At 36.8% G+C, this 11,351-nt stretch overlaps 2 protein-coding genes across 2 annotated transcripts in view; one reads left to right on the top strand and one right to left on the bottom strand.

Moving 5' to 3' along the window:
- LOC107681321 (phospholipase D1) overlaps positions 1-5,297 on the bottom strand; it is a 27,689-nt gene extending 22,392 nt beyond the window's left edge. Inside the window, exons 1-6 of the mRNA XM_016477602.1 lie at positions 5,286-5,297; positions 4,497-4,540; positions 4,193-4,238; positions 3,201-3,366; positions 2,010-2,174; positions 826-956 (exon numbers count right to left, since the gene is read on the bottom strand). Coding sequence (XP_016333088.1) covers positions 826-956; positions 2,010-2,154 — 276 coding nt within the window. The 5' untranslated portion in view covers positions 2,155-2,174; positions 3,201-3,366; positions 4,193-4,238; positions 4,497-4,540; positions 5,286-5,297. The remainder of the gene's footprint in view (positions 1-825; positions 957-2,009; positions 2,175-3,200; positions 3,367-4,192; positions 4,239-4,496; positions 4,541-5,285) is intronic.
- Positions 5,298-6,496: 1,199 nt separating this feature from the next.
- Positions 6,497-11,351, top strand: part of LOC107681320 (transmembrane and TPR repeat-containing protein 4-like) — an 11,306-nt gene continuing 6,451 nt past the window's right edge. Inside the window, exons 1-8 of the mRNA XM_016477601.1 lie at positions 6,497-6,911; positions 7,008-7,203; positions 7,753-7,868; positions 8,388-8,604; positions 9,317-9,401; positions 10,214-10,308; positions 10,459-10,551; positions 10,635-10,796. Coding sequence (XP_016333087.1) covers positions 7,042-7,203; positions 7,753-7,868; positions 8,388-8,604; positions 9,317-9,401; positions 10,214-10,308; positions 10,459-10,551; positions 10,635-10,796 — 930 coding nt within the window. The 5' untranslated portion in view covers positions 6,497-6,911; positions 7,008-7,041. The remainder of the gene's footprint in view (positions 6,912-7,007; positions 7,204-7,752; positions 7,869-8,387; positions 8,605-9,316; positions 9,402-10,213; positions 10,309-10,458; positions 10,552-10,634; positions 10,797-11,351) is intronic.

Below are 11,351 nucleotides of genomic sequence, written 5' to 3'. Positions count from 1 at the left end.
CATTGCTGTTCTGTTGTAAGTAATCTTAAAGATTCCTAAATGCATCTACTTTCGGAAGGCCAAATAAAGTGCTTTTGCTTTCTCCTAGAAACACACAGCGTCTCCCTGACATGGCTGCTTCAACACTAACTGCGGTTACTGAAACCACGCCTTCTTTCTTTGCGTGAACATTTGGGCGGCATTATGCAAATATTTCCACATAGTGAGGTAGATATGTGGGGGCGTGTTAGAACGAGCCGTTTTAGGGGGGCGCGGCAGAGTCTTAACTTTGATAAAGAATATCTCTTTGGTTTTGAGACTTTAGTCTTTGCAACTTCAGGGATCTTATCTATGCACAATCAGCTTGTAACACTCCAAAGAGAAAGGAAAACTTGAAATCGCATCATATGACCCCTTTAAAAAGTGCATGATCATATGAATTGAAAGTTTGACATTTGTAAGCATTAACTAATGATCCAATAAGCATTATATAATGTTTGTTAATGATTTATTAATGACGCTTTTACTCATTGTAAACCATCTGTCAAAACCATTGGAATATTTTTTAAAAAGTGCATGATCATATGAATTGAACGTTTTATGACATTTGTAAGCATTTTAATTTACAATAAATAATGATCTGTTAATCATTAGGTAATGTTTAGTAAGTATATTAGTAAACATCAACAAGCACATTATCTCATATTTCTAGATATTTGAATGTATAATAACTAATGAGCTGTTAAGCATATATAATATTGTTAATAATTTATCAATGAAAGCTATTATAAAGTGTTACCAAGAAAGGTGCAAGTGATTCACTTATAGTGCTTTCATTTCTATTACCCTTGTAGACGTGAATCGCTCCACCTCTGTCACTTGTACTAGGATTGGCACTTCTTCGAGAAATATGACACCATCCAGGGACTTGAATGGAAGAAAGTTGTATATTGCTTGAAAGGATATGTTCCTTGGTTCTGAAAACAATCATAATATTGAAATGTTAGGGTCACTGTAGTGATTATATCTCAAGGGATAATCACATGAGCCAGGTGAGAAAACATTGGCACACACCTTGATGTTGTAGTAATCAATCAGACTCATGTTGGCCTTGTATTTTAAAATAGTTGATAGCATCTTAGCAATCTAAAAGTACAGCTTTTTTATGAAAAAGTTTGTTTGGCTTTTCATCTTTTGAAGTTGTGCAGTAATGGCATGGAGAGGCTCCATTTGACTGTCAGCAGGATAGCGATTGAAGACTCCAGCTGGAGGTGTATGCTGTGTGCTCTGAAGTTTCTCAAGGCTAAATCTGCTCTGCATCAGATAATGGTTTTAGTAAGTATGTGCTTTTACCTGCTGAAATTAACATATTTGTTCCTGGAAATATTAATGGACACGCACTGCTTTAAGTTGCACTTAAGCATAAGTTGCACTTTCTGTGAACAGGGTACAAAATAGAGCCTGAAACCTTTTCTTCATATAGTCAGTGAGGTGCTTAACATTCAGGACAAAAAATTGATCGTCAGCCTCAGGAGGGCAAAATAAATATTATATGAGCTGGATTTTCTATTTATTTTATATGAGGTTTGCAATTTGTGCAACACTGTTACCAAAATCTGTGACATGTTTAAATACAGTATATACAAAACCTGAATTCGTCTAGCAATAAACATTATTGTAATAAACAACATTAATCAAAAACTTTAATTATGCCAGAATGGGTAAAAAGATGCAAGCAATAGGTTTGCATATTTCGCCTAAATTCACTCAGCAATGTTTGGGGTCAAATTTTAATTTACAGTTACTGATCAACTTATATTTACCAGATTTTTTTTTTTCTAACAGTAACTTGTATAAAAGAGTTGCAGTCAGTATTGAGTATCAGCTGTGCAAAGACTGTGTTTCTATTGCACTACACTGTCTCAGCATCTCAAAGTCCAATATAGAGGCGTATGACACTTTCCTTCTGTGAGGTCAGCTGTTCTGTGAGGTCACGGATGAAAGCGAGGACACAGTACTGTGCAGTTTACCTCCACAGAGGTCAGTATGGCCACTTAAGTCCAGCTCCTCTGGGTCGTCTTGTAGGTCATCTTGGTCCAAGCTGCCAGAGAACTGGCTCATGACTGACTCCAGTTGCTCCAGTTTAGGAGGCCCCTGACAGCCCCTCAGAAACATTTTCACTTAAAGACTTTCATCTACAAAAACAAAGAAAACTATTTCATCACAGGACACAAATACAACAATGTATGACGAATTACAGTATATATTGTTTTTGTGATGATAATGCAATACTTTATGCAATATTTTGTGAATTTTATTAGTTATTTTAAAAAATTGCTTAGTTTTGATACATCAATTTTGCTGTCTGTAAGATAATTTAAACACAATACATATTTATTCTACTTAATGCAGACACCCCTTCAAATCATTTAGCTGCATTTCAGTGTTTTGTCTGCTAAATACGCATAAATACCACACGTTCTGATTTTTTTTGGTCACTGATAATTGCCCCCATATGCGAAATGCATGAAATATGGATTTAAGATCAGTTGGCTGGTTGCAGCACTTTGGTATTTATATGAGGGGGAAATCTGTTAATGAGGGGCTCCTCCCCTCTCTCCTGACCGGCTCCAGAGCCAATGGCCCAAATGCAAAGTGACAGACAAGTCATCAAAGAACATGGGGATGTAATGTCTTGTGATCCCAGAAAGGGTGACAGACATTGATTTTTTTGCAATCTGACGGTACATGTAATGATGAAAGAAAGGAAAGGTCAGGGTCAAATGGCATGAAAGTGAGGAAATGGCAGGATATCACGCAATGTCATGGGCCACAAACCTTTTCTGCAACTAAACAATGCAAGAAACGCATTTTATTAACTTTATGACTGTTGGTGAAAACAGCTGTGTTATGTGAGAGTGCATTCATTTATTTTAAAATTTGAAAAACAGTTTGTAAATTATTTAAATATGCATAACATTGCAACAAATCTGTTACTTTTGATTTACTTTTTAAGAAAAATGTACTGAATAAATTAAATGTAAATAATGTTTTATGTGTGTGTGTGTATGTATAATTTATTTACATTTCACTGTACTTATTTTATGCCTACTTCAAAATTTTACTTATGAATATTTATCCTTTTTTTTCATTCCAATTTGTGTCTAAGTGAAAGAGAAAGCAAAAAACAAACACAGAGAGTATTTTGTGCTTCATTTCACGTGTCATTGCTCCAGTAAGTCTGAGAATCTTCCTAATGGCCACGGCAAGGGGCCACCGGCTGCAAGGAGGGGGCCGAGTCAAACACACTTGTGATTTCCTCTCCCAAAAGGACCTTAACATTGGCAAGATAAACGTGGCCAGCGGGCAAAGGTGTTACTCCTTTACCTAGAACAGGTATTACAGACAAATCATTACATTTATCTTGACGCCAGTCTTATGAGACAACTCATTTTCAATTTCAATATGCTAAATGCTAATATACAAATATTTTTATTATTATTATATTACTATTATTAAAATATTTTAACGTACCTTTTTAAATTATATTGTTTTAATAATGTTATTATAATATATGTTGTAATGGATTTTAGACACCTATAATTTTTTTAATGCTCCACAAACAGTTGACCTTTAGTGATATATTTGTTAAGTGTAATATATCTATTAAATACTGGCATTGCTCACTGTTAAAAAAAAAACTTTAGTCTGATTTGGGAGGGGCTATCAGACTCAGATTATTAGATTATGAATGACAAAATAACCTTATATAATTCATACTATACATGGTTGAGTACATAGTACATAAGTACATAGTGTATGAGGGCATAGTGTATAGTGCGTCATTTGGGACGCAGATTTAATTTTCTGTAAAGCAGCTTTGCAGCGATTTGTATCATGAAAAGCACTTAAATTGAATTGATAAATTCCTCAATACCAACAGCTGAACTTACTTTTAATCAACACAATCATTCATTCGGTCTGAGATCAACAGAGAAAGACACTCTGTTATTGTCTGCTCAAAATGTTAACAATTAAAAGACAGTATTTTCATAATATGAGTTTTGCACCCAAATCTTTGTGCATCTATGTGGTCATTCAGTTAATATAATAAAGCTTCTTTAAAGTATACGCAATACTCTTGATATGAGAAACACACAGGACACCGAGTTTACTGGATTTGATTGGATCTGTGGGGGATCCAAATTCATACCTTTATTTAGGCCGCAAATTGTTCATGATAATCATGTGTGTGACAACTGCAATGTAAATAAGGTTATTAGTTTGTGGTGTAATTAGTCAGGATGTGAGTCTATGACAGTACAAACAGGATAGAGGCAATTCATTAAGCAGGTAATAGAGCACATTATTGTGCAAATGTTCTGCATCAGACTAAATCAATCACCGCTATAACTACACATTCTTTCATTAAAGTGAATTACTAAGCTGGAAGAGGGGAAAAGATCAGAGCTTGGAACAGCAGGAAGGCAAACTAAGAAAATATAGATAGTTCTTACCTCATTTTGAAGCCCATGGAGGAAGAACACTTCTCCTGACTCTCCTAAGAGACAGGAGATTGCAACAGGTTGTCACTACTCTGCTTCTAAACTCAGTCTTAATCTCTGTGGTAACTCAGATAACTGATTTCTGTTAACTTGAGGAGTTTCAGGGCTGTTACCCTCTTTGAAATATGTCAGCAATATGACTGGACAGTTCCATCCACGGCTCTTACAATGTATCATCACACCATAGGGGAACAAGGGAACGGTTTCACTGCACGCTCAAAGCCTCTATTGATAGTGCAAAGCTCTGCCACTGGTGCGAGTGTTTGAAATGTCTGTACCAGGAGTCAGACAGCTACAGCTAATCTCTGTGATGTCATCCCTCATCAGATGGGGACTGGTGGAGGACTGGCCACAGTGGTATTTGTGTTGCTGAGTGAGTAGTGATGTGTCAGCGGTTCAAAAGGAGAGACAATCATCATTATGACACGTTGTCACTATTGTAGCTGAAATCTAAACTACCTCAGAGCTTGTGTGTTCAGGGTGTATTTTATAGGTAAACACAACAGGATGATCAATATAAAACTGCACGTTACTCAAGATTAAGCCTAAGTTTGTGGCCTTTATCCAATTATAAAGCCAAATATGCAAATAAAACTGAACATGTTTAGATATACAATGCAACACAATTTTCATAGGTTTGAAATCTGATTGTATGACTCACATGGTTACATTATTATATTGCATATGGTTCTTAAAGGAATAGTTCACCCTAAAATGAAAATTTGCTGAAAATGTACTCACCCTCAGGCCATGCAAGAATTAGTTTTTCATCAGATTTGGAGAAATTTAGCATTACATCACTTGCTCACCAAAGGATCCTCAGCAGTGAATGGGTGCCGTCAGAATGAGAGTCCAAACAGCTGATAAAAACATCACAGTAATCTACAAGTAATCCACATGGCTCCAATCAATTAAGGTCTTGTGAAGTGAAAAGCTGTGTGCAATAATCAAATCCATAATTAAGAGGTTTTTAACTTTAAACCATTGCTCCCAGCTAAAATACGACTCTTCTATCCATAATATTGCTTTCTCCAGTGAAAAAGTTGTCTTGTCTGAATTAGGATAGCAATGTGCACAGATCAAATCTAAACAAAGTTGTAAACAAATATGTTGGTAGGCAACAGGAGACAGACTTTTTCACTAGAGGAAACATAGTAATGATTATGTGCCTTGATGGATTTGTTTCTTACAAACATGCATCTTTTCACTTCATTTAAGATGTTAATTGATGGACTGGAGTCAAGTCTGTTTGGACTCTGATTACTCAGTTACGATGAAGAAACAAACTGCATCTTGGATAGCCTGAGGGTAAGTACATTTTCAGCAAATTTTCATATTTGGGTGACCTATTCCTTTAATAGTACTTTATAGTCCTTTATTCCTCCCAATAGTACACTTTATAGTGACACCTCTTGGTGTGGATGCATGTAGTTTGTTTACTTGCAGCCGCCCCTTCAATAATGTTTATCTTTTCACCCTTTTAATGGCTATTTGCCAGACAGAGAAATGTTAGGGTGCACTGTGACATTTCATTTATCCACTCCTTCAGTTTGGATTGTTGGATCACATACATGCTGTTCCACCATGTCACTCTATGCTGTTGATTTGGGCTCAGATGTTTATATAAAGTTGACATATAATTAGCATTTACATTATGCATATTGCGAAAAATGATTCATCAGTTTAATATGATATATCTAGACATTTTTTCTAGTTTTAATGTTCTTTCTCTTTTATTTTATTCATTCATTCATTTATTTTTTGGCCAAAAATGTCTGGGTCTTAATCCATTTTAGATGAAGTATACAATATCGCTCTGTTTCACTGCTTGACATTTCATGTCATGTAGCCGTCTACTGTGTTACATTCATTTGTTTGTGTGAGTCCTCGCATTATATCCACTTGGCTGGCTCAGGTCACGTGACGTCACACAGTCTATTCTTCTCCGCGCGCTAGCAGGAAGTACAAGCATACAGGGATCAGCCATCGTTTAGCCACGTATTAAGCCTTTATTTTCACATTCGTGTGGTTTAGCGATATCTGCATCGTATTTATTTGACACCGGTGATTTAAAGCTTGTATTGCTCGTCTTCGACATATTGTAAATCGTCCTCTTCGGCGGGCAGACATTTATTGACGTCAGTGCACGTTTATACCATTATTATTTGTGAATCATGTTTTGACGATCGTCATTCTCGCGCGAGCAGACAACGTAGAAAGTGTGAATGGTTTCGTATGCTTTGCTCGCTTTGACAGCTGGTTGCTATGCATTGCCTGCATCTGTGTGTACAGCCATGCAGCAAGAATGCAACTGTGCTGAGATGTCACGCTGTCTTTTCTAACAGATCTCTGTAGTGCATACAGTAGGTATGTTCAGTCTATGCGCCCATCTTCGCTTCTTATTTTTGGAGTGTTAGTTTGCTATTTTTACCTTCCACTTGCTTTCATTGTTCTGCATCACAGTGGTGGGTCAGAATGAACAGAAACCACATGAAAGATGCTGCTTTCTGAGCCTTACTGGGATCATCACATCCCCCTGCCAAAACTGGGACCCTTGCACTCCCGGCTGGTCACTGCCTTTGTTGCCCTGATCAGTTTCATAAACAGCTATGATGGGGACTTTGTCTTTGATGATTCAGAAGCCATCATCAATAACAAGGTATCACCCTCAACCCTGGTTATTTATTGATTTATTTGTTCAGTTGTTTATTATATAAGTAATAGTTTACCTAAAATCTAAATTCTGACATCATTTGCCTTCGTGTCATTTCAAACCCATGAATCATACATGCAGTACATTTAGTTTTACATACAGTGACAATGGAGGATGGGACCGTGGCCGTGGTCACCATTCAGTTTAATTGTATGAAAAAAGCAGCTTTGACATTCTGTTTGTGTAAATGATGATTGAATTTCTTTTTTGGATAAACTATCCATTTAAACATGTATATTGTTGTAATGGTCAGTTGTGATTTCAACACAAAACATGTCACTACCTTAATAGTATATGATATTTGAGGACTTTTTGCAGTGTTTACTTTATATACATTGTCTCAACAGATTTCCTTTGTATTATAGCCTTAAGTTTTGCGCTTTGACTGTTGTTTTCTCTCTCTCTCTCTCTCTCTCTCTCTCTCTATATATATATATTTATATATAAAATAGCAAATTTTTTAATGCAAACCCATGTGATTTCTACAATTCATAGGATTTGAATCCTGACACTCCTCTGAGTAACATCTGGAAAAATGACTTTTGGGGAAGTAACCTAAGTAGCAACTCCAGTCACAAATCCTACCGGCCGCTGACCGTCCTGACCTTCAGGTATGTTCACCATAAAGACAAAAGAGTCTTTCAATTACTGCTGGGTGACTGATGATTAACACAAGGTAATAGTCCAACCTGCTTATAGTGAATATTGTCAAACCTCTTTGCATGTATTAGATGTGTGGTCTTGTAATTTTATTCTCAGTGGGAAATCAAAAGAGGTCCCCCGAGTGCTTCCTCACCGAATGCCACAATAATTGACATTAAAATTGGATGCATATATTGCCTTTTTTCAAACTCGTTTTAGTATTGTCTTTGGCATTTGACTGCAACTGTGAGGAATCTATATAGGGGGCATAATTCATGTCCTGCATGCTGCTAATGAGAATGACATCGTTTTGCATCAGTAATGGCCCGTTAGACCAACTCAACCATAAAAGTTACTCTACAATGCTGTGATGCCATCGCATCTCTGCTGTTTTATGTTTCAGAAATATACAAAACTTTTGTGATCATTGCACAAGTCAAAAGTTAGTTTTAATCATTGCAATTTGTGGCTTTTACTTATTTTCCCAGGATCAACTACCTCTTGGCTGGTGGACTGCATCCGATTGGCTTCCACGTGCTCAACGTTGCCCTCCACTGTGTTATTTCTGTGTTAATGATCGATGTGTTTGCAATATTAATTGGCGGCCTGGTTCACGATGGAAAAGGGGTGAAACTCAATCTTTCTCCAAAAGCTTCCTTCCTGGCTGCACTCTTCTTTGCTGCACATCCAGTTCACACGGAAAGTGTAAGTAGAGTGGGAAGACGTGATTCAGCTGGCCGTCTCTGCCCGGTAAACAATCTCTGACTACAATGCTCCATATCACAATTTTTATTGATGTTGCATGAAATATACATTACAAGGCCCGTGGAGAAGAAAGCTTCACGCAGCTGGTGTGCATCACATAGGTGGGCTCTACAGTCAGCTGTGGCTATTAACAGCTACCGAACGCTCGCTCTGACCTGCCATGGATGTGTCCGAGCACGGTAGAGTCTGCCGTAACTACTCTTTAATCAGGTTCAGAAAGACTGGCCCTGGACCTGGAGGGGGTGCAGTTCAGAGAGACCACTGACTTGGGCCTACGGGATGAATCAAAGAAGGTGGCCCCAGGACTCCAGCCAGGGCCGACAGCAGTTCTGTAATGAGTGCTGCCTCCTGCCTTCACCGTTAATTTGGCACTGCCAGAAATACAGGCAATTTCACAGACGAGAGGGCTGCGAAGGATGTTTTTATGCTGCCTGTTTTTTTTTGCCTTTAATGTACAAGCAGGATTTAATTTGTTTAGGTGTAAAATGTGTAGCTGCTGTTAAAAAACGAATGACCTTGGGCTGGATTTCATGGCCGTGACCTGCTTGATGATGGATGATGCTTGATGAGACAGTGTTCTTTAGCTCTCCAAAAGTATTTAGTTGGAGTTGATTTTGTGAATAATCTCCTCTGTTGGCTCTCTGTCTTGTAGGTGGCTGGCATTGTTGGCAGAGCAGATTTGTTGTGTGCCCTCTTTTTTCAGCTCTCTTTTCTGGTTTACTGCAAAGCGTTTCAAGGTCAGTTGATAAACTAAAGCACTAGACTCTGATACATATTATGTTATTATGGCACTATGAAATTTAGTTCATTTACTGAACTAAATGAAATTCATTTACTGCCTTTATTAATCCATATGATTTGGTTTTGATCTGATCCATATGATCTGTGGAACATAAAAGGAGAAATTTTGAAAATTGCACTGGTTGCTCTTTTAGTCTTTGCTTGGGAACTGAGGTTTTCAGGATTCCAAAAAGGAAACAAAAGCAGCATAAAAGCATCATATAAGCGGTCCATTCAACTTGTCCACTGTATTGCAAGTCTTCTGAAGTCTTACAAAAGCTTTGAGTGAGAAACGGACTGGAATTTAAGTCATTATTCATTTTCAATGATAATTTTATGTCCAGTGGACTGTTAGCCTATTCAGACAGATCATTGAAACTGATTTTGTGAACAAATCACACAGACCATTTTTGTGAAATGGATCCACCAAGTCATTGAAAATATCATACTGATTAGTTCATAAACTGTATGGACTTCTTTAAGGATACTTTTATGGTTGCTTTGTTTGCTGAAGCTTAAAATCTTATCTTGCTTGAAGACATAAAATCTTCTCATCTCCCTTGAGGACTCATTTGTTATAATTGCATAGATAAGAAAGCAAGTCTTGCAAGTTTGTATGTGAATAAATAATGACAGTTGTTAAATAATGACAGTTGGTAAATTAATCCTTTACAGACACTGCATGTTAGAATCTCTTTATCTCTTACTATCTTTTACTTTGTATCAAGCATATGGTTTAATATAGAGACTCATTAATTTCTCTCTGTAGGTGGTGATAAAAAGTTCTCTGTGTTGTGGATATTTAGCAGCATTCTTCTTTGTGCTGTAGCCATGCTCTGCAAGGAGCAAGGCATTACGGTTTTGGTGAGTGAAAATATGTATCCATTTGAGAGAGTTGCAGGTCAAATAAAGTAATATGCTATAAGCATATATATGTTAGATAACCTCTCATCTATTTTTACAATACAGAGCTTTAGTCATCCATAAAATATCCTGTTCTTCTGTGTCTGGAAGGGAGTGAATGCTGCTTTTGATATTCTAATGGTCTGTAATCTGAATATCTATGAGCTCGCTCACCGGCTGCTGTCCAGGAGAAAGTCAGCTGATGTAAGTGACTTATTCACAGGGTGTCACTCTTTTGGCCCAAACGATCTTTGGATTTGGTTTCTACTTTCTTTTTTTCCACCCAGATTGGTGGGTTGGTGAGTAGCGGTTTGCTTATGAGGTTGGCTCTTCTCTTTCTTGGCGGTTCCTTTCTTTTGTACGCGAGGTGGAGAATCATGGGAACTGGGCCTCCATCTTTCACTGAGGTGGATAACCCAGCATCCTTTGCTGAAAATGTCATCTTGAGGGTAAGCAGCACTTTTATTCTGGGTTTTTGAATGGCCCCTTTAAAGATTTCTTTTTCTTCTATTTTTTGGGGGGGGGATGATAATATTCTTGTTATGCTGTTGATATGTATTTTTTTTTATTACTATAAATTTTTATATTAATGCTTTTTGAAGTTAATATTTATTTAGAAGCAAAAAAACTTGTTTACATGTCATTGTTCTTGTTTAATATATTATTAGTATATTCTTAATTAATAATAGTATTATAGTAATATTAAAATGTATTCATAAATTCTATTTAGAAAACTATAATATAAATAATAATATTTGTTTTTTGTTGTGGTATAAAAAAATATATCTAAAACTGAAATTTCACTGGTACTGACAACTAAAATTATGGCATTCTGCCTGCCGACCCTAGTCAAAACCAAAATAAACTCTATACTTTAATGGGGTCATATGATGCGATTTCAATTTTTCCTTTCTCTTTGGAGTGTTACAAGCTCTTGGTGCATAAAGAAGATCTGTAAAGTTGCAAAGACTAAAGTCTCAAATCCAAAGAGATATTCTTTATAA

The sequence above is a fragment of the Sinocyclocheilus anshuiensis genome, unplaced genomic scaffold (assembly GCF_001515605.1).
Source record: "Sinocyclocheilus anshuiensis isolate Anshui unplaced genomic scaffold, SAMN03320099.WGS_v1.1 scaffold1620, whole genome shotgun sequence".
In the NCBI taxonomy this organism is placed as follows: Eukaryota; Metazoa; Chordata; class Actinopteri; order Cypriniformes; family Cyprinidae; genus Sinocyclocheilus; species Sinocyclocheilus anshuiensis.
This window is presented reverse-complemented; position numbering and strand designations above follow the sequence as displayed.